Source organism: Lycorma delicatula, chromosome 10 (genome assembly GCF_047948215.1).
Source record: "Lycorma delicatula isolate Av1 chromosome 10, ASM4794821v1, whole genome shotgun sequence".
NCBI lineage: Eukaryota > Metazoa > Arthropoda > Insecta > Hemiptera > Fulgoridae > Lycorma > Lycorma delicatula.
Genome location: NC_134464.1, coordinates 19,122,073 through 19,142,919, shown reverse-complemented (window position 1 = coordinate 19,142,919; position 20,847 = coordinate 19,122,073). Strand labels below are relative to the sequence as shown.

The following is a 20,847-nucleotide window of genomic DNA, read 5'->3' as shown; positions in this document are numbered from 1 at the left end:
CTTCAGTCATTTGACTGGTTTGATGCAGCTCTCCAAGATTCCCTACCTAGTGCTAGTCGTTTCATTTCAGTATACCCTCTACATCCTACATCCCTAACAATTTGTTTTACATATTCCAAACGTGGCCTGCCTACAGAATTTTTCCCTTCTACCTGTCCTTCCAATATTAAAGCTACTATTCCATGATGCCTTAGTATGTGGCCTATAAGTCTGTCTCTTCTTTTAACTATATTTTTCCAAATGCTTCTTTCTTCATCTATTTGCCGCAATACCTCTTCATTTGTCACTTTATCCACCCATCTGATTTTTAACATTCTCCTATAGCACCGCATTTCAAAAGCTTCTAATCTTTTCTTCTCAGATACTCCGATCGTCCAAGTTTCACTTCCATGTAAAGCGACACTCCAAACATATACTTTCAAAAATCTTTTCCTGACATTTAAATTAATTTTTGATGTAAACAAATTATATTTCTTACTGAAGGCTCGTTTAGCTTGTGCTATTCGGCATTTTATATCGCTCCTGCTTCGTCCATCTTTAGTAATTCTACCGTTAAAATGTTTTAATAAACATGATTTTCTTATGTATGTATTAACTTTCATACCTTCTATTCTTTCTTACGGAGTATATGAGTCGTGGAAGTGAACATTATTTTGTATGTATCTTCATTAAGAAAAAATCGAATAAGTTCTGGTCACATCGTGTTAGCCTATTGAAAGTTTTATAATTCTGATTGTTGTTTCATTATTATCGATTAAATAATACGCGGAATAGAAATACGCTTTTCAGGTTGATAGTTGTGTAGATGAATCCATCGTTTTTAGATTTATTTATTTAAAAATCTTTTTCAAATTAATACATAAAAGCTGTCTAGGATAAGATTTAATTACACAAAAAATTGCTTATAAAAAATACGAAATAAAATTCCAAAACCCTTTTATCTAATATTCCGTTATAATCATCCCGTTTATAATGTGATTTTACTATATATATATATATATATATATTATTATTCTAAAATATTCAAAATGTTTCTTTTAACAAAACATGTAAAAATACATGTGAACATAATGATTCTAATTGGTGAAATTTTTTTTAATGGAACATGTAAATAAAATAGCTGCTCTTTTATCTACATACCAGTTTTATACTTATTATTTTTATCATCTGTTCTACGTTTGTTTGTTTTTTATTATTTTTTTTTTTTATAAACAAGAAATCAGTTCGTTTGTTTTTTTCCTTAAAGTTATTTTTAATGTTATGGACCGACTGCTTGTTTTGTTCTTTTATTTACATTTCTTTTGTTATATATAACTTAAACAAATGTTAATTAATTAGTTGCCGTTAACTTTAATTAAATTTTGTCGATTGTTTAATCGTTATTATGTAATTATTGTGTTTATTTTTTCACATTTTAATGTTTGTATAAGCTATCTATAGATGCAATTCTACAGGTATATTACAAAATTTTAAATAAATTCCATTTAAAGTAATTCAAAACAGGATAAACTAGTGCATGCGGTCATTAAAATAGTGATAAAATTCTGGTTATCCGTTTTTATCCATGAGTTACTTGAGTGAGTTACATTTTATTTTTACAACTTAATCTTAAAAACCCAACTCTCTCTCTCACTCCCTCTCTCTCTCTCTATCTATCTATCTATCTATCTCTCTTTGTGTGGGGTGCGCGCGCGTGTATGTGTGTGAATTCCACTGAACGGTTTTAGAAAACTTTCTCACAATCAGACAGGATATTTCTTATAATAGTAAAATAACCTTAGTAAATTTTTTTTATTACACTGTTAAATTTAAGATGTAAGAAAAACGTCATGTGTTACTCAGTATGAATGGAATTTTCTTATAAAATCTTTGTATTCATTTTATAAAAATTTCATTATCATTTGCTCAGCCGTGAATCAGTTATTTAAAAATATGTGTGGATTAACTTTATATTTATTTTCATTTCCATTTATTGCTCTCGATCACGAATCGATTTTAAAACGAAACGAAAATAAAAATAATTCATTAATTAATGAAATATAATGCTGACTATCCTGGATGCGTGTAGAGTCTTCGTCGTTCACCCTGAAAGTTCTAATTTTGATCCCCGGTCACGTTTGGCAGTTTTTATACGCTTCAGTTATATCACATTGTATTTCTAAGCACAATTATTGTGTTGTGTGAAAATAAATAAGTTTATATGCCGGCCTCCGTGGCGCGAGTGGTAGCATCTTAGCCTTTCATCCGGAGATCCCAGGTTCGAATCCCGGTCAGGCATGGCATTTTCACACCCGCTACAAATCGTTCAGCTTATTCTCTGAAGCAATCCCTAACGGTGGTCCCAGAGATTAAAAAGAAGATAAATAAACTGTTTTCAGCTTTTTTTTTGTAATTTCTGTTCATCTACCGGTTGTTTCAATGATTCATACTCTTCAGGTTGCATCGTCTTCTGGAACGCATTAACTGTTCTTATTCGTGTTAATCTTCGCTTTCATTTGATTTGTTATTAATTTGGTATAATTTCAGGTACGAATCTCATCCGCCCATCCTCTCTGGATCCCTGAATAAACCTTACGAAAAACCATTCTTAGTGCTTTCAGAACTCACGAGATTGTAAGCTTATAAGATTCATCTTTCATTGTACCCGATTTAGTTAAACGAAATATTTCACTTGAAATCGTACATCTGTAGCCTTGTACGCCTGTAGCGTGATAAAGCATATAACGATAAGAGAAAAACGCTGTAATCTGTTTACTTTCACGTTTAAATAAAGGATTAAATTATAAGCACGGTACGGTGAATAGCTTGTTCTTTCTGTAATACGTAGTGAAGTACACGGTATTCGTGGTTTATTGTAAATTTTAAATAGGAATCGGGTTGTGCAACCGATTCCACTCTTTAGGTCGTTATTGTTGTTGTGTTTTATTAAATTAAACCCTTCTTTACTTTTAGTATAACGGCATTATATCTTTCTCTTGTTGTGGCCGTTTTTAAATCGGCCACTGACGTCACTGATCGATGGAATTCATTGTAATCGTGATTAAATGGCTTAAATTAATTTATTACTTCGGATTGATTTTTTAATCCCGGTTTAGTCTCTATAATATAGGCGGGTTTGGAAGTTGATTTTTTTTTTGTTTTAAAGAGAACGGAGAAGGATTTCACCGTTGTCGTCTCTCTTTCTCTTTAAACAACGAGAGACCGACTATAATTTACTTAATTACAGGACCGAGAACTCTTGTCCGTCTTTGTTTCTTTTTTACTATATCGCCTTTCCTTCTTCTGTTTCTACATCTTAATTCGTCATCCTCGCTCGTTTTAATTTTATTTTGGTTTTAATTCAGAAAAATTACGTTATGTCAGTCAATTATTAAACGGTTCCTTGTTTTAAATTAAACAACTTGTAGTAGGTTAGGTACACGTTATTGCACAAATCTTTTATACGTGACGTACTGTTTTATTACACTAAGGGTATTGTTTAATATTAAAAATATTATTTGCCTACTACGGTCCCCTGTTATTATCATCATCATCATTATTATTATTATTATAATTAATAATTATACAATAAATATTTCTATAGTTACGTCATAATTTTTGTAAGTATGTTTCGTCACAGTTGGTGCAATAATATTTAATAATTTATGTTATTGTTGTTATTATAATTCGTCATTACATCAAAGTGTAATGTGATTTTTTAGTTGACAATTAAAATCGTAAGTAAATATAAATGGAATATAGAAAAAGTGATCATAATATTATAAATATGGCCTAAAATAACATAACTAAAAGGCAAACGTAAATTAAGTAAATCATTCTCAAATTATTGTGCTTAATATAGCGTAGGAAAACAATATATATATATATATATATATATATATATATATATATATATATATAAAACTAGCTTTTAAATTACGTAAACAAATTTGAATTATTATTATTGACATCCATATGACCTATTTTATTTTTACTTATTTTTTTTTTGTATTAGACTTTATTTGAATCTGATAAAACAAATACTGTATACATCCACGTACCACGCGCACATTTCTCAGGAATGACGTTTCTAAAATAGTTTGCGCATCGTACTTAGTAGTAATTAAATTTATATCTATATTTTTTTCTTCATAGATCCATGCAAAATTTTAAGAAAAACTGCTTTGTTTTAAGGGGGAAGGGGCAGGCAACGTTTAAAACTGAAATTTTAATTTTTTTACGAAAAATTTTAAATCTTTTACTACATGTACCTGTAAAAAATTACAAATTATTCCATGTAATTAGTTTTCTTAAAAGATAATTTATAATCCCTAATATAAGGGGGAGGAAGGGGGTAAAAATTAGGTTTTAGAAACTTTCTTATAACTTTTGAAGTATAGGTGCTATTAGTTAAGTTTATATGGCAAGTTAACCAGAAAAAATAGTTTTATTTTTGGTAACATTGAAATACATTCAAGTTTATCTTATAAAATTTTATTTACGATTAAAAAAACTTTTTTTGTCATTCATCATTGTTTTAAAAACATTTCCTCACTCAGTATACTAACATATCCATGCTACCAATTAAAGAGCAACAAATTCTGTACCGTTAGAAAAAAAAAACATGCAAATAAGAATTTTAGTATTTAAGAACATGAAAAATATAATTTAAATATAATATTTGGGCTGACAGCAAGGTTTGGTGTCATCGTTCCTGGGCTGAAGATCCAACTTTAGCAGTTATACTTTCTGACGTTTTTTAACTTTGGCATTTTTATACACTCAGTTTGATATTTTATTCAATAAAAATATAAAAAAAAACACCATCCATTCTGTAAAATAAAAGAAATTCAATACAAACAATCAAAATTAAAATCTAACCACAAAATTAATAATCTCTTCATTTCCAAAAGTTAGTAAAAAGATATCTAAGCTAAACTGAACTATAACATTATTTTATTTTTATTATTTAATAAAAAAAATATATATATAACAGTATATTTTGAAGTATTCGATCACGATATCATGCTTTTACCACACTAGAACAACAAACACAAACATGGAGGTAACCTCACAACACTAGCTGATTTTTCCAATATTATTTTTAGCATATATACTGTCCTCCTTCTGTGGCATCTATTTAAACTGATGCGGGAATTGCGAACTTCTAAACTACATTAAAATTACAGATTTATCTTGTTTACTGACAAAGAGATTTACTATAAAAAACTGACATTTCTAAAAAAATTATCTTACGACATCGCTATAAAAAATATTATTTTTTATGACTTCTAATTGTTGTACGTTACAAATAATAACAGATTCTTATTCTACAGATTTTAATGTATTAAAATAATAAACTTAATAGCCGAAAAAAATTTTTTTAGGAATTTTCAACGTTAATTACCCTTTAACTACGAACTTACATCCATTTAAAATAGAATTATTTAGATAAAACCGTAATAACACATAGACAAAACCTGGCTATGAATAATTACCGGTATTAGAAAATTTAACTCTTCCACTTACGACGTGGCGCCAGACTTACCGGAAACTCTCCTTTGGATTTTATCGTACATAGACTAATCTTATTTCATACGAAAACATTTTTATTGATCATTTTGTAGTAATATTTATTTTGATCAGTTTTCATTGTGACAACGACCGTTTGCTATGTAATACGTTTCGTGTACAATGAGATTAATTACACCTTTTTTTATGTTATAATTTGTTTTTATATCTATCTATAATTTATCTTGTAAAGAAGTAATCTATATAAAATGTACCGATCAGAATAAAATTATCATTTATTTATTAAAAATGTATTACAATGAATTTGAGAAGGTTATTGGTGTATGGCAATAAATATAATTAAATTTGATTAAATTAGCATATATTTTTACTTCGTTGTACGAAGTAAAGGAAGTATTGTGATCGTGAAAAACTTCGGTTTTTAGATTTCAACGGAAATATCCATTTTGATTAGTTTCGGGGTGACATTTATACGTACGTATGTGCCTATGTATCTCGCATAACTCAAAAACGATTAGCCGTAGGATGTTGAAATTTTGGATTTAGGATTTGGATTTAGGACTGCTGTAACATCTAGTTGTGTACCTCCCTTTTTAATTGCAATCGACTGGATCAAAAGTGTTCAAAAAAGCCCAATATTCAAAAAGATTTGGATTTTGAACTTTTTCTTAACTGCAGTAGTAATAAACTCTCATTGAGAGCTTTTTAACTATATATCATAAGTGTTACTTATTTTCATTGATTCCAGAGTTATAGCCAAATAAAATTAAAATTAATACAATTTTTGGATCTTACAAGGGGAGGGCACTTCGATCGAATCCCCTTTTTTTTACTTTTTTTTTTTTAATTTACATGTATTGATTTATGAATAATTATTAACCTCTGATTGTAAAAACGTTTTACAATAAATAATAATTCAATAATAGCAATAAAAAAGAGATATGATAAAATATCAGAAGTTATTAATGAAATAAAATTTTACGTACTTTTCATTAAAAAAAAAAAAAAGTATATGTAATTTAATAGCTGTACAAGGAAGTCATGTGGTGCTCACATCAGAATTTTATTTAACTTACACGAAGTTGCAAACAGAAACGGGAAATTTTTTAAAGTAGTGGTGGCAGTCCTGAAGAGCTGGTAAAAAGGTGGTGGTAGTGACATCCTTTTGTGCACAACTACCCAACTACCATTTAGTAATCATGGACCAATGAGTCGGTCCATTTACAAGAGTGGTGGCGATGTAAGTGCTGCTCAACCGGAATTCCCACGTCATTACAATTTAGGACGTCATGGCTGCGTTCCATCTTGCCACTCCATCAAGACATTGGTTGAGAATTTCGAGGGGATGGGTTTAACTTTAAAAAAGAAACCTCTAGGAGGTCAACGAACCCCAGAAAATATTGAAGCAGGTGGACCTCAATTGGAATTAGCCCACGACGATCGGCAAGGAAACACGCAGCAGCATGGAACCTAAACCGAACAACCATCCACCGAATAGTTCACAGTGATTTGAAGTTTCACCCTTAAGTTGTACAGGAACTGAAACCATCAGACTACGTGGTGCGACAACATTTCTGTGATAAAATGATTGAAAAGATTAATGACGACCCAAATTTTGTTGACAACCTTTTCATTGTGGATGACGCTTATTTACATATCAGAAGGTATGTAGACAAACAATTGCAGATATTGGGCGGCTGAAAACCCTCGTCAATTGCACAAACGACCATTTCACAATCAAACACAGTTTACGGTTTGGTGGGCCGAATCAACGCGAGGTTTGATCGGGCCTTACTTCTTTCAGAATGAGAGAGGGAATGCAACGACAGTAACAAATGAATGTTATGTTGATATGCTCGAAACGATTTTAGCAGAACAACTTCAGAACTTTCCTGATCTTCATAACTTTGGTTTCAGCAAGAAGAAGCCACAACCTATACTGCCAGAGCGTTAAGGGCAGCCGTTCGGCAGCTCTTTGGTAGCACATAATTTCATGGCTTGGCGATATTCATTGGCCCCCAAGATCACCAGATTTGTCGGTGTGTGATGTTTTCTTGAGAGATCACTTCAAAAGTAAATCGGTTTGAATCCGTCTTCATATGCATATATTTTTTAATTTAAATATATAGATTTATTAATAATTAATAACCTCTGCAAAAATCTTTGAATTAAAATGTAAAGTACATAAAATTTTATTTCTCTAATACCTTCTGATTTTTTAATTTTTTTTATTTATTTATTTTTGAATTATTATTTATTATATATATATATATTTTTTTTAATAATCAGAGTTTAATAATTATTAATAAATCAATACACTTAAATTAAAAAATAACTTTAAAAAAAAGGAAATGAAGTCTGATTTAAACCAATGTAAGATCCAAATATTTCATTAATTAAAATTTTATTTAGCTATAACTCTGAAACCAATGAAAATAACATAATTTCAACGATACTCATGTATCGTTGAAAAGCTCTCAATGAGGGCTACCTAAAAAAAAAGTCCAAAATCCAAAGAATTTGGATTTTGGGCTTTTTAGACAGTTTTGATCCAGTTGATTGCAATCAAAAGGGGACGTGTACTACTAGATGTTACAGCATCTCAACCCCGTAGGGGAAGACACCCGTATTGTCACGCTTCCGGTCTTCAACCGCCCCCCCCCCCGATCATAGCCCTGATGAGATTTAACTGGAGTCGTCTTTCGCTCTCTAACTTTTTACATCTCTTAGTAATAAGTCAGGCCTCGTTGGTATGCCACTGTTGTAAATTCCTCGGTAGACATTTACATAGGTGATTTATAAACTTAGCTTTTGCAGTCCTCATCCGGAGATGTTACAGCAATCCTAAATCCAAAATTTCAACATTCTACGGTTAACCGTTTTTGAGTTATGCGAGATACATACTCTCGCATATGTACAGACATACGTCTGTTCATACTTACGTATAGGCGTTACGCCGAAACTAGTCAAATGGATTCAGGGATGGTCAAAATGGATATTTCCATTGAAATCTGAAAACCGAAATTTTTCGCGATCACAATACTTCCTTTACTTCGTACAAGGAAGTAAACAGAAAAAAAAGCTATTCAGACCAAGGTTTCACCATGGTTTCTCTGGACTCATCAAGGCTGTTGCTGGGGCAATTCCCTATTTTCATCCTTTGAATAGCATATATTCACGTAATCTATATTATGTATTATGTGCCGATTAGAATAAAGGTTTATATGAAAAATAGAACGCCGTTAACGAATAGAAGTATTAAAAATGTAATTAAAAAAGAATAAGAACTGTAATTACACTTTTACTTCAGAATTTAATACTTATGTATGAAAATATGTTTTCTACCATTCGATTTTTTGGAATATAATACAACCGGTTGAAAACAAATTTATCAAAATTCATTTATTTCGTAAAGATGCGTATACAATGTTGAAACGTTAGGTTGGAAATATTGAATACTTCAGCACACAAAATGAAAGAATAGAAAAACCTTATAAATTTATTGTAGGAATATATAGAAAATACATAAGCTTAACGGCAATATTTTGTGTTTTTGTGCGACCGCAAAACGGCAGCTGTTGAAAATATAAACGTCTCCTGGTTTTAGTTTTTATTTAACTCTCCCATGTCGGTTTTTACTTTTATCCCTTATCAAATTATGTGAAACAGCTTTAGTTGTTTTTTATATGTTCTGAGTTTGGATATTACTTGTCTCTCCACCAGTATTTTTTTTATTTTCATGGTTCTGGTTATATTTGTTAAAAATCTTTTTAAGTTTTTCTAATAAATAATTAATTAATAATAACTAATTTATTTAATTCTAAATAAATAATAAATAAATTTATTTATTTATTTTTTATTTTTTTGTTCGTCCTAACGCCTAAGAATCACGTCTGCAATAGTATCTGTAATAGTTTGGAATTTCTTTTCTTTTCCCAGTATTTAATCACTCTGTTCTTTTTCTTCCTCGATCCACTTACTTCTTTTACTCCTGTTATCCTTTACCTTTGGAGACTTAAATTCTTTAATTAGGTTTCTAAAATGTTCTCATTTAAACAGGTTTCTTTGGAGATTTTTAAGATCGTTTTCTACTTCTTTAAACCGGCTAGTTTTAATAGTTCTACTGTTATAAAAGTTAAATAATTGTTTTCGTAGTTTTCGCTCATTCTTTGTAAATGCACGTAAAGTTGTATGTAATCTTCTTCACCGGATGATATCTTTTATTTTTTCTGTAGTTTTTTAAATTTCTGTTTCACATTTTAGTTTATAAGTTCAGTCCTCGTAATCGGGAATATATATGTTTCATAAAATTCTTTTTTCTATTTAAAAAAAAATCCCTTTCGGCACGCCGGAAGGCGGAGGTAGATTTCACCGGTGCTAAGTAGGGAATAAAAAAGATCTCCACCTTATAGTTAAGAAAAACTTAAAATTTACTCAATACGACAATGGTTGTATGTGAAAAAAGTTTCATATGTTAATCGCACGACAAGCCCCATCTTTTTAAAATTCCAACAACATTTTGTTTATCCCTTGCCGTAAGGATTGATCATACCAAAAATTGTTTCAGAAAAAAGTTTTAGATAATGTTTAGAGGACTAACGACTACTTTAAACCGATTCGATACTGTGCCTATTAAGGGAGGTATGATTTTTTTTTGTCTTCGAAACCCCATTTTTTTCACTCCCAAGGCCAACGGTTGGTGATATCAGAAAACCTTACTTAAATAGATTTTAGGCCGTTATCCAAAGAATAGTACGAACTTTAAACGAATTCGATATTTTACGTAATAAAAAAGTTATAACGACTTTTTTTTTCGAAAAAGCCCCCCTCCCCATTTCAACCCCCATGGACCGATTTTCCCCATTAACGAACTCAGCCGAGATTTTGGGTTGTTATATTTTATGTATTAATTTGAAAGGGCGCAAAATTTTGATTATTTTGATTGGCGCAAAATTACGGCAGTTATCATGTCTACAAGAAAGTGAAATATATATATATATATAAACTTTTGAACTGACGGTAGTTTTGGGGTCTGCGGGAAGTGAAACGCGAAGATATTTCGAAATTTTCCGGAAATTGAATCATGATACCCATTACAATAGGTAGCTTTTTTATGAAATCTACCTAAAAGGTCTTCTTCATCCGAAAAACTTTGCAAACACTCTGCGCCATATAACGCCTCCGGAAGAATTTTGTAATGTCTTCTGTAATTATTTAACTTTGTTTAGCATTATGATGCGAAAGCGATTTTTTATTATATAAATTCGTGTTATTTAAAGGCTAACGCCATTTTCTGCGATCGCTCTTTCAGCCATTCCATTTCTAGATCGTTTGGCATATTACTTCTTCGAGATATTTAAATTTTGATACTGTTTTAATTTCCTGATTTTCAAGAAATTTTACTGTTTGTAATTTATTATTTTTATCGTTGTAGAACCATTTTTTTTTATCGAAAGAAATTTGTAAGCCTATGTTGTTAGCACATTTGCTTAATTTCTGAACTTAATCTCAGGGCTGAATTCGAGCCTCGTCCATGTCTTTTGCAAATATCACGATATCATCTACAAAGGCTAATAAGGTTGTGATTATAAATTTATTTTTATATCCCATTTTAACATTTTATTGGTAATATTTAGTTTTTCGAGTCCTTTCTTTCATTTTCTTATCTAGAGTGCAGATAATAAGAATCGGAGAAATTCCATCTCCTTGTCTGACGCCTGTTTCTATTTCAAATGGTTCAGAAAGATCTACAAGAATTATTTAACTTTGGATTTTGTATTTGTAAATCTTGCTTTAATAATGTTCATTTTTTTGTGTCTATTTTAAATTCTTCTAGTATTTTAAATAAAAGACTCGCTTTGTATGGAATCATAGGCTTTTTAAAAATCTATAAATATCATAATTAATTTTGGGTTTCTAATTTTCCGTACTGTAAAATTTGTTTTAAATTAAATATCTGTTTCGCGCACATTCTTCTGGGTCTAAATCCTCCTTGGTATTTTCCTATCACTTTTTCTATTATCGGCCGGATCTGTTTAGCAAGGCTTTGTTCAGAATTTTATACGGAACTGGTAGAAATGAGTTGTAATTATTAATATCTGTTTTATTTATTTTTTTATGAAGTAGATGGATGTATTAACGCGGTTTTCCATTCTGTCGGAATTTTCTCTTTTTCCCAGAATTCTTTTAGAATGGTTTCCAGTTTGGAGCCTAATTCATTGCACGCATAGATTAGCAATTCTGTTACTCTACAATCCTTTCCAAAAGTTTTGTTATTGTTTGAAGATTTAATGATCATGATCTGTTTAATTTTTTTTTAAATCTGTTGATTGAAAATATTTATAGTTATTTCCTTATTTTTAAGAAAATTAAATTGGGATCCAGGCAGTTTAATAATGCTTCGAAATAACTGGCTAGTTTTTTTTTTAAATTTTCATCTTTGCCATCATTAAATTTCCTTCTTCGTTTTTCAAATTTGTGCAGATCGGGTGGAAAAGTTTAAAGACTTTGATATAATTGTCCTCTATTTCTCGGCATCTTTGTTTTTCTAAAAATTTTAGGCTGAAATTGTATTTTTTCCAAATTTTTTTACTTGTAACAAGAGCTTCTTCCGCAGGTATTATTCTACCAAGCTTCCTTATTTGGCTTCGGAAAAAATTTCTTCTACGGATTTAATTAACTTACTTTCAATTTCGTCCCAACTGTCCTCTTTGATTTTAGAAATTTTCTTTTTTAAATTTTGACGATTTCTTCCTTTAAATTTAATTTTTGGACATTAAATATTATAATATTATTCGGTTTCTTAATATTTTTAAGGAATTTTAATTTAATTTTTGACAAATAATGGTCGGAATCGAAATTCGATTTTCTAACTTTGATATTGAAGAATTCTTTTCTTTTTTCTTTGAATATTGCAATTTGATCTAATCGGAACTGTCTAAGTCGTTAGTCTCGCACAAATTCCTTGTTCGGACTCTTCAAAGTTTTGCAATTTTTTTGGAAGTTTTTTTAATCTTGTCGACATTAGATCTAATCCAAATGTTTGAAAAATTGGTGACCAATCTTTGGCCATTTGAATTTGTTTTTAGTGTGCGGATTACTTCCCTTTTATTTCTCTATCTTCTTCTTCTTATATCTCAATTTGTGCATTAAAATCTTCAAGCAGAATTTTAATGTGTATTTTATTTTATTTTTCCGTTTCTTTTTCTAAAGTTTCCCAGTATAATTCCACTTTTTCGGGATCAGCAATGTTATTGTAATTTAGGCGCGTTGCAGTTAACCCACCGGATTGGTCTAGTAGTGAGTGCGTCTTCACAAATTAGCTGATTTCGAAGTTAAGAATTCCAACCTTCAAATCCTAGAAAAGAGTAATACTTTTATACGGATTTGAATACTATATCGTGGATTCCGGTTTTCTTTGGTGGTTGGGTTTCAATTAACCGCCCACCTTAGAATGATCGACCTGAGACTGTACAAGACTACACTTCACTTACACTCATATATATCATCTTCATTCACCTCTGAAATAATACCTGACGGTGATTCCCGGAGACTAAACAGGAAAAAAAGGCGCGCTGCAGTTAGAAGTCGTAATATTTATTTTTACTCTTTATTGAACGAATAGAAAGCCTATTATTTGGAGAACGGAGATTTATCATATAATTTTCGTACTGTTTATCGACTAAGAAAGCAGTTCAGAAGCATTTAAGATTCTTTGTGCTTTAAATCTTTTTTGCTGGGTATCCTTTTAGGATTTAAACATTTTCGCTATTAATGTTATTTTCATTCTGGAGTTTCGTTTCCTGGATCGCGCAAATTTTAAATCGGATTTTTTTATAATTTTTTTAATTCCATTAGTTTACCGGTTTATTATTTATTATTATTATTTTTTTTTTTTTTTTGTATGAATGTTTGTGTATATGCGAGCGCGTAGGCTTTAATTATAGACGAATAGTGGTGCTTTTCTCTTCCAATTATTCTTTTTTATTGTGTCTGTAACAGTTCCATTTACAAAACCGCTCGTCACGCCATCTGTTTGTACGAGCTGTACGGCGGCCTTACTTTACGCTCATTATATTGCGAGCGCACGCCCGTTGTCGCACGCTTTATCTGTATTCTATTCTTTAAAACACTAGATGTCTTTACAGATCGGACGTCACGTTTTTCTTGTTCATTCGTTTTTAGCTGTTTTTTATCAGCAGGATTCTTCTTCCTTCCTGCATAAAGTGTTGTTTGTTAGATAAGAAAAACAGAGAAAGATAAATGTTTTGATAGAGAGAGAATGAGAGAGTACTTAGGGAGAAGACGTAGAGTACTCTTGATAGAGGTCAGTCGCTTGCCACTTACCGCTTACCACTTACGTACCGTCGGTACATTTTGTTTATTATTACTGTTGTTCTGTTCTTTTCGCTAGCCGCTAATCTATGTGCTATTTTCAAACGCGCGCGCTCATGCGTATAACATTAAGATGTATTTACGTATAAAACGATCTTTATGTACGCGTAAGCTATTCGTTAACCTCTGCGTGCGTTTGTGTTAGTTTATTGTAATATCACATAGTAACAGTTTAGTTACTGTGTTCATAAAAAAGGCGATTCATCATAATCTGGTAGTTTTATTAATACGTATAATTAACTCTAAGGAAATATTAGTAATCATCTATAAAATTTCAATTTAGAGAATAATAACAACATTAATTGTGTACAATAAGTTTTGTGCACGCGCACGCTTATAAAAAAAAAAAAAAACACCCGAAAACTGAGGAAGCGAAATAAACAATTTTTGCTTGTCATCGCTCTTAATTCTAAACCGTTTGTAGGACAAAAAAAAATTATAATTAACGTATAAGACGTGGCGTATGTTTTAATATACTAAGAAAGTTTTCACTTTCTTTATTTGATTAATAATAACAAATATTAGAATTACCTAATTAATATTTTTGTATCTTTTAAAAATAACATACAATTGAGGTACGCTTTTAGAGAACCCCATCGATTTAGATGTTAGTAAAAAAAAAATCAAATATTAAGAAATTCACTAATCAATAAAATACCGTCTTATCATGAGTCACGATAACCACAGTATTTCATACTGTTATATGAGTTCAGATTGTGTACATTGGAAAGGATTAAAAATTAATTAAAAGGATTATGATATAATCATATGCTGTTACTGTTTATCAGGAACTTACTTTTTACGGTTCAGATGGTTTCTTTTCTTTATTTTACTAGATTTTGGAAGGATATTTCTGATATTGAAAATCGGTGTAGTAGCCATGCTTGATCTCTCTTCTACACTGTTTCATTGTATTCATTTTCCACCATTGATGCTTTATATAGGGTTTTATAGAAGCCAATTCTTCTGCGATGTTTAAGGTTGTTGACTAGATCTTCGAGTTTATACGTGATTGTTATTTTTTCGGTTGCTTTTTGGTAATTTTGATTCTTTATTAGTCGGATAGAGTCTATTTTTCTTTTAATTTTAGGAGTTTGGTTTTATTGCTTCCTTTGGTGAGTGAACTAAATTTTAATTTTGACTACTTAGTGATCTGAGCCTGTGTCTACTTCTTGGAGGACTTTTACGTTGTAGATCTCTTTTTGGTGATGTTTGTCCAAGAAGACATGATCTAGTTGCCACTTTCCTTTAGTGTAGTTGAAGTGTTTCCAGGTTTTTATTTTCTGAAGTTTTCTCTTGAAATATGTAGATTTCAAGATTAGTTGTGTTTTTGCAAAGATCAGTGAGTTTCTTTACATTTTCATTTGTCTCTTTTGGGCGGATCATTTTCTGATGATGTGGTTTCTTCTTTCTTTGCCTAGTTGAGGGTTGAAGTCTCAACTAGATTAGTTGTTAACATGATTTTTGGGGATGTTATTTATCGTCTGGTCAAGTAGGTAGTAGAACTTTTTCTATTTCTTTACAGTCTTTTGAAGTTTTATTTTATTAATAGTGAAGGTGTGAGCATTTATTACGGTGTAGATTTTATTAGATGTGTTTAGGGTGAAGTTTAAGATTCTTGGGGGATTGTAATTTGAATTCTTGTATGATGTTTATAATTTTTAGGCTGACCAAAAAGCTTGTTCCAGGCTGTGGAACACTTTCATCATTCTCTTCCCAGGTATAACTTTGTAGAGCCTACATCCTTCAGATTCCACGATGTCCTGGTCAGTGTTCCATGTTTCCTGCAGTAACAAGAAAAGCATTTCATGCTTTTGTCATGCTGAGAATTTTGTATTGGTCCATTAGGTTGATTATTGTTTTTAGTTTACCAGTCTGCATGATTGAGTTTACATTGTGTGTGAAAAAGGTTCAATTTGATTTTGGATTTTGTATTGATCGTGTACATGTGTGCAGTGTTAGAGCATTCCTGTGCTTCCGATGTTCTAAGTAGCAGCCCACTATATCCAAGTACTGCCTTCTCTAAACTCTGGTGTTGCTTGGTTCAGCCGGTGGAGTATTCCTTAAAAGACCTTTCATGGGTGATAGTCAAGGATCACCTGTGGTAGGACTAGGTCCCGGGTTACAACTCCGGATGTAATCTAGTGAGGTGGTAGTGAGATATGACTTGATGATAGATGAAATTGTGAAGTTTGTTTAGATTCAGTTCACCAAACAAATTTCTCCTATTTTTCCAGATATATCCAGGAGCACCTAGTGGACGCTCAGTCTGACCTTTGTTAAAATTGTTATTTTTGAGCAAAGTTAAAAAGTCTGATCCTAAACATTACACTCATTACATTAAATTATGTAATTGTAGAAATCTCTTTCAGAAAAATAATGTATAGTTTTTAAGTTTTATTAAAAGTAATAGTTAATTATATTAAATACCAGTATAAACATGTGTTAGAGACATAATATGTCTAAGTTTGCTGAATATATTTTCTTATAATGTATTTATATTACAACAGACATTATTGCCTTCTAATTAGTGCATTATAGCGAGGACCAACTATCTATATATTTAGCGTCATTATATAATATTTTTTTTTGTTGCTTGCAGGTGATGTCGAAGATTGTTTGATTCAGCCGATATCACAGGGTCAGTTTACTCCATTACCAGAGGCGTTATGTTGGATCATATTAGAATTAACAAGTCTCGGACAAGCAGCTGTTATGGAATCCATTAAAAAGACTTTAGATCAGGTTTTTCCTGATATACAGCGGCCATCTCATGATCTGATATATGACACTTTAGCTCAACTGTCTGCTGAGAGAAAGGTGAATTAATTTACATATATTTCTTCTTTTTGTTTCATTTTTTCAATGTTTTCATTTCCTGTAAGACATTTTAAATATTTTATTTTTATAGTTTCTTATTGTGCTTTCTTATTTCTACTAAAATATATTATTCATGTATTTCTTTTAGTAATGACACTTATTAATTGTTACTTAACAATTTTGCTCTATTTTCTACTATTTACCGTAATTTTGAACTACCTCAAATAGATTTGTAAATTAGAACGTGATGAAGAATTTATTCCTTTTGCCGAATTATTTATTTTGTACTACTCTTCCTCTGAGTAAATTGTGCTTTCTCATAAAATACCTCTTTTCCTTATCCTTGGTCTTTTCCCCTTGGTTTTGATCCTGGAATCTTAGTCAGACCTCACAATTATCTGTTCAGATGATGCAGGAGCCTGAGAAATGATTAGATATTTTTACTGTAATCTGGAAAGACTGACTACCTATAAATCTGTTCAAGACTATTTCTTGTCTTGGTGGTGTCTGCCCAATACATCAAAGAGCTGAAAAGGTTATAGGATCAAATCTAATTCCTCGTAAAATATACAGTACTTAGTAATTAATAAGTGATTTTAATAATAATAATAAGTGACTTGCATGCATATACTAGGATCCAAATGAAATTACTTCATTGGTAAATGAGCATTCTCAGAATTTATAATCGATTCATGAAGTACCAGTATGTGGTATGTTTTAAGCAATGTACTTAATACATACGCATTTAAAATCTGGTAATAACAAAAAGAAAACATTATAAAATTAAGGTTATTAAATCAGTCTCTGTAAATGGAAAAGGACAGCGATTGTTAAAATATGTTTGCAAACAATTTATATTCACTAATGTGGTCTTAGCCGACACTGGATTAATGAACAGAAAAAATGTTTCAGTGTTTGCTTTATACATCCACACACATGATGATTAAGAGAAAAGGATTTTTTTTTTGTTATAGAATTAGTTAATACTTTAAATTAGTTTTTTTTTTATATAAACAATGGAAGTGAGAATTGTTTAACTGTCTACTGACTCTAGTCATAGATAATAAATGAAGGAAATCTTAGAACGCTAAAATTATTCCCAAGGAAGTACCATGTACAGACTGTACAGTTACAAACGAACAAATGAAGGAAGTATTTCTGTCTGTCTCTCTCTATCTTTGTGTGCTTAATATGTATTCTTGCTTGTTTGCTTGTTATTCATTCTTGTCTGTACTATAAATGTATACATTGACTTAATTTAAAGTGAAACATTAAAAGTAGATAATTTTTTTCTAGAGATTTATTTTACTCGCATATAAAATGCGATAAAATTATTATAATTGGTTGTAAATTATTATAATTGTAATACTTATAATGCGTTTTTCATGTATAATGTTGCTGAATTCATGAGGTTTCTATTTTTCGTGATAATCTGTAATCCAACTGACATAAATTAGAAACATGCATATTTAAAATAATGATTTTAATGAATCGTAATTTTTTTAAATTTTGTTTTATTGCATTATATAAATTGATTGCGGTGTGTACATTAATAATATTATTGTCATCCTAAAGACAGATGCTATGAAATTGTAATTAATTCTATACTGATTAATAATAATCAATACAGCAGCTGTATGACCAGTCGTTAGTAATTTTCTCTATTTTTGTTGTCGGCTGATGAGTTTAATGGTTTGGTAATTTGTTCTTTAATATTTGCAAATGAAAAAGTTATATAAAAAATTCCTTCTGAAATTATAATGTATTTATTGCTGTTGATTTATAAACATCTTTAAAACAATAAATAAAATTATAATTTTTTTTTTAAATTCCAAACCACTTTTTCATATAATTTTGGTAATTTAAAGACAAAAGTATTCTTGACATTTTTTGCATAAAATACATTTAAACATTTAAAAATTACAAAAAATGTTGGGCATTTTTTGACTATGAAAATTTATATGAAGATGAAATTTTGCGATTCTGCAAGTGGCATCTGAAAGCTTAGAACTTCAACTTTGCAATACTACATTTGTTTTTCCACATTATATAAGAATTTTTTTTGAGTAAAGATAGTTCTTAGTTTAGAAAATTTGCATATTAACATACCTGCATAAGAAGAAGTGTGCCGCTTGGTAGCATAAACGTATATTACATAATTTTTTCTAAACTTGTTTCATTATTTACATAACATCAAAAATTTGATGGAATACCGTTAATATACCTTTTAATTTTAGATCCAATAGCTCTACATTTTGCCAAAATAAGCACAAGTATAGCAAATTGACATATTTAAAATCCTTTTACATAAAAAAAATTCTTATTAATGTAAAATTAAAATAGTTTTTCAAAGTTGAAGTTATGAGATTTCAAGTGCCACAGCAAAACCTCGAAATATCATCTTCATAAAAATTTTAATAGTCAAAAGACAGCAAAATTTTTTTTTGTAATCTCTGTATGTTCAAATGCATTTTATGGCAAAACAATGCATTTTTCACAAAAATATCAATAATACTTTAATCTTTAAATTACCCAAATTATATAAAAAAGTAGTTTGGAATTGAAAAAGATTATTTTGTTTATTGTTTTAAAAATTGTTTATTAATTGTTTGTTAATTGAAGTAGGTACCATTGAATATTTCTTTAGAAATTTTTGTCTTCGAGATGTTGATAATATAAACTTTCAATTAAAAAAATTCTAGATAGTAGGGATGAATTCCCCATTTTAACCCACTAATCGTCCACCTAATAGTACTTCATAAATAACTGCTCATTAACCTTCAAAACGATTTATTTTTTTGTATGAAACCACTTACTTTAAGTGTACCATAGTTCACTTTTGAAATTAGCTGTGAAAAATAATAAATGGATTCTTTTGGTTAGGGTTGTTACAGCTCTCCAACTTTTTTCATCAGACATTTTTTTTTTATTGCCATTTAAAATAATATGTCAAAACTGTACCTTTTCTATTTAAAATGTTTGAGATGTTCTCAAAGAGGCCTTGAGGGTTTAATGAAGGCTTTTTTTTGTCTTTTTTTTGTAAAGACCAAAGGTAGGAGCAATTGTTAAATTTAATTTTTCCATGTTTAACTGTTGCATAGTTATTTAAGGGTTCCTATGCTTAAAAAATACTCTGCATAAATTTACATGTATAAATTATATATAATTTAATTACATATATAAATTTATTTTAGATAATATTTTTATTACTAAAATGTTGTGTAGTATGTATTAACAGAAATCATCTGTGAATGCATGAAAGTAGCAGACTTAATATAAATTTACCAATTTAAATATGTAGTTTTTGAATCCATGACTTCATGATTAGTATAAAAGATTGTATCAGGTTATGCATTACTATCATTAAATGTAAAAAGTAATAGTTGCAATGATTAACTGAGTTAAATATTAGTCACAATTAAGCTGTTAAAACAGATAAGTCCAATTTAATTATCACATTCAAAAATTGATTTACAAGGGTCATGTAATAATTAGACAAATGACTGTAAAAAAATTACAATTTATTAAACTTCAATAAAAATAATGCTGTTTTTCAACATAATAACTGGCTAAATTTAGGTACTTGTTTCATCTTTCTAAGATTTTTCTTATTCCATTTGTAAAAATTGTTCATCTAGGTGTCTGAACCATTCTTTTACTGCATTCTTGGCCTGGTTACTGTTAATGAACTAAATTCCACGTAAACCAGCAAAGAACATCAGTATACACAATCTAGTATTCAAATCCGTATAAAAGTAATTGCCTTTACTAGGATTTGAACCTTAGTCAATAGTTCTAAGGTTCAAATCCTAGTAAAGGTAGTTTACTATTATATGGTTTTGAATACTAAATTGTGGATACTGATGTTCTTTGGTGGTAGGGTTACCACCATTAACCCTACACCTCAGGAGTGGTCAACCTGAGGCTGTACAAGACTACACTTCAATTACTTTCATACATATCATGAAGAATTACCTTTTTGGTGGTTCTGGAGGCTAAACAGAAAAGAGAGAAATTCCATGTAATAAATCTTTTAGAGTTTTAAACAGCAAAAAACATCCGATGGTGAGAGATTGGGACTGCGAAGTGGATTCCAATATACCTTTTGAATAACTTTTCATG

At 30.1% G+C, this 20,847-nt stretch overlaps 1 protein-coding gene across 2 annotated transcripts in view; it reads left to right on the top strand.

Moving 5' to 3' along the window:
• The window catches only part of ko (Stork-head domain-containing protein knockout), a 678,389-nt gene that overhangs the window by 621,880 nt on the left and 35,662 nt on the right, over window positions 1-20,847 (top strand). For both annotated transcript variants that reach the window (XM_075376680.1, XM_075376679.1), the window contains exon 6: window positions 16,508-16,725. In XM_075376680.1, the coding sequence (XP_075232795.1) occupies window positions 16,508-16,725 (218 nt within the window). The remainder of the gene's footprint in view (window positions 1-16,507; window positions 16,726-20,847) is intronic.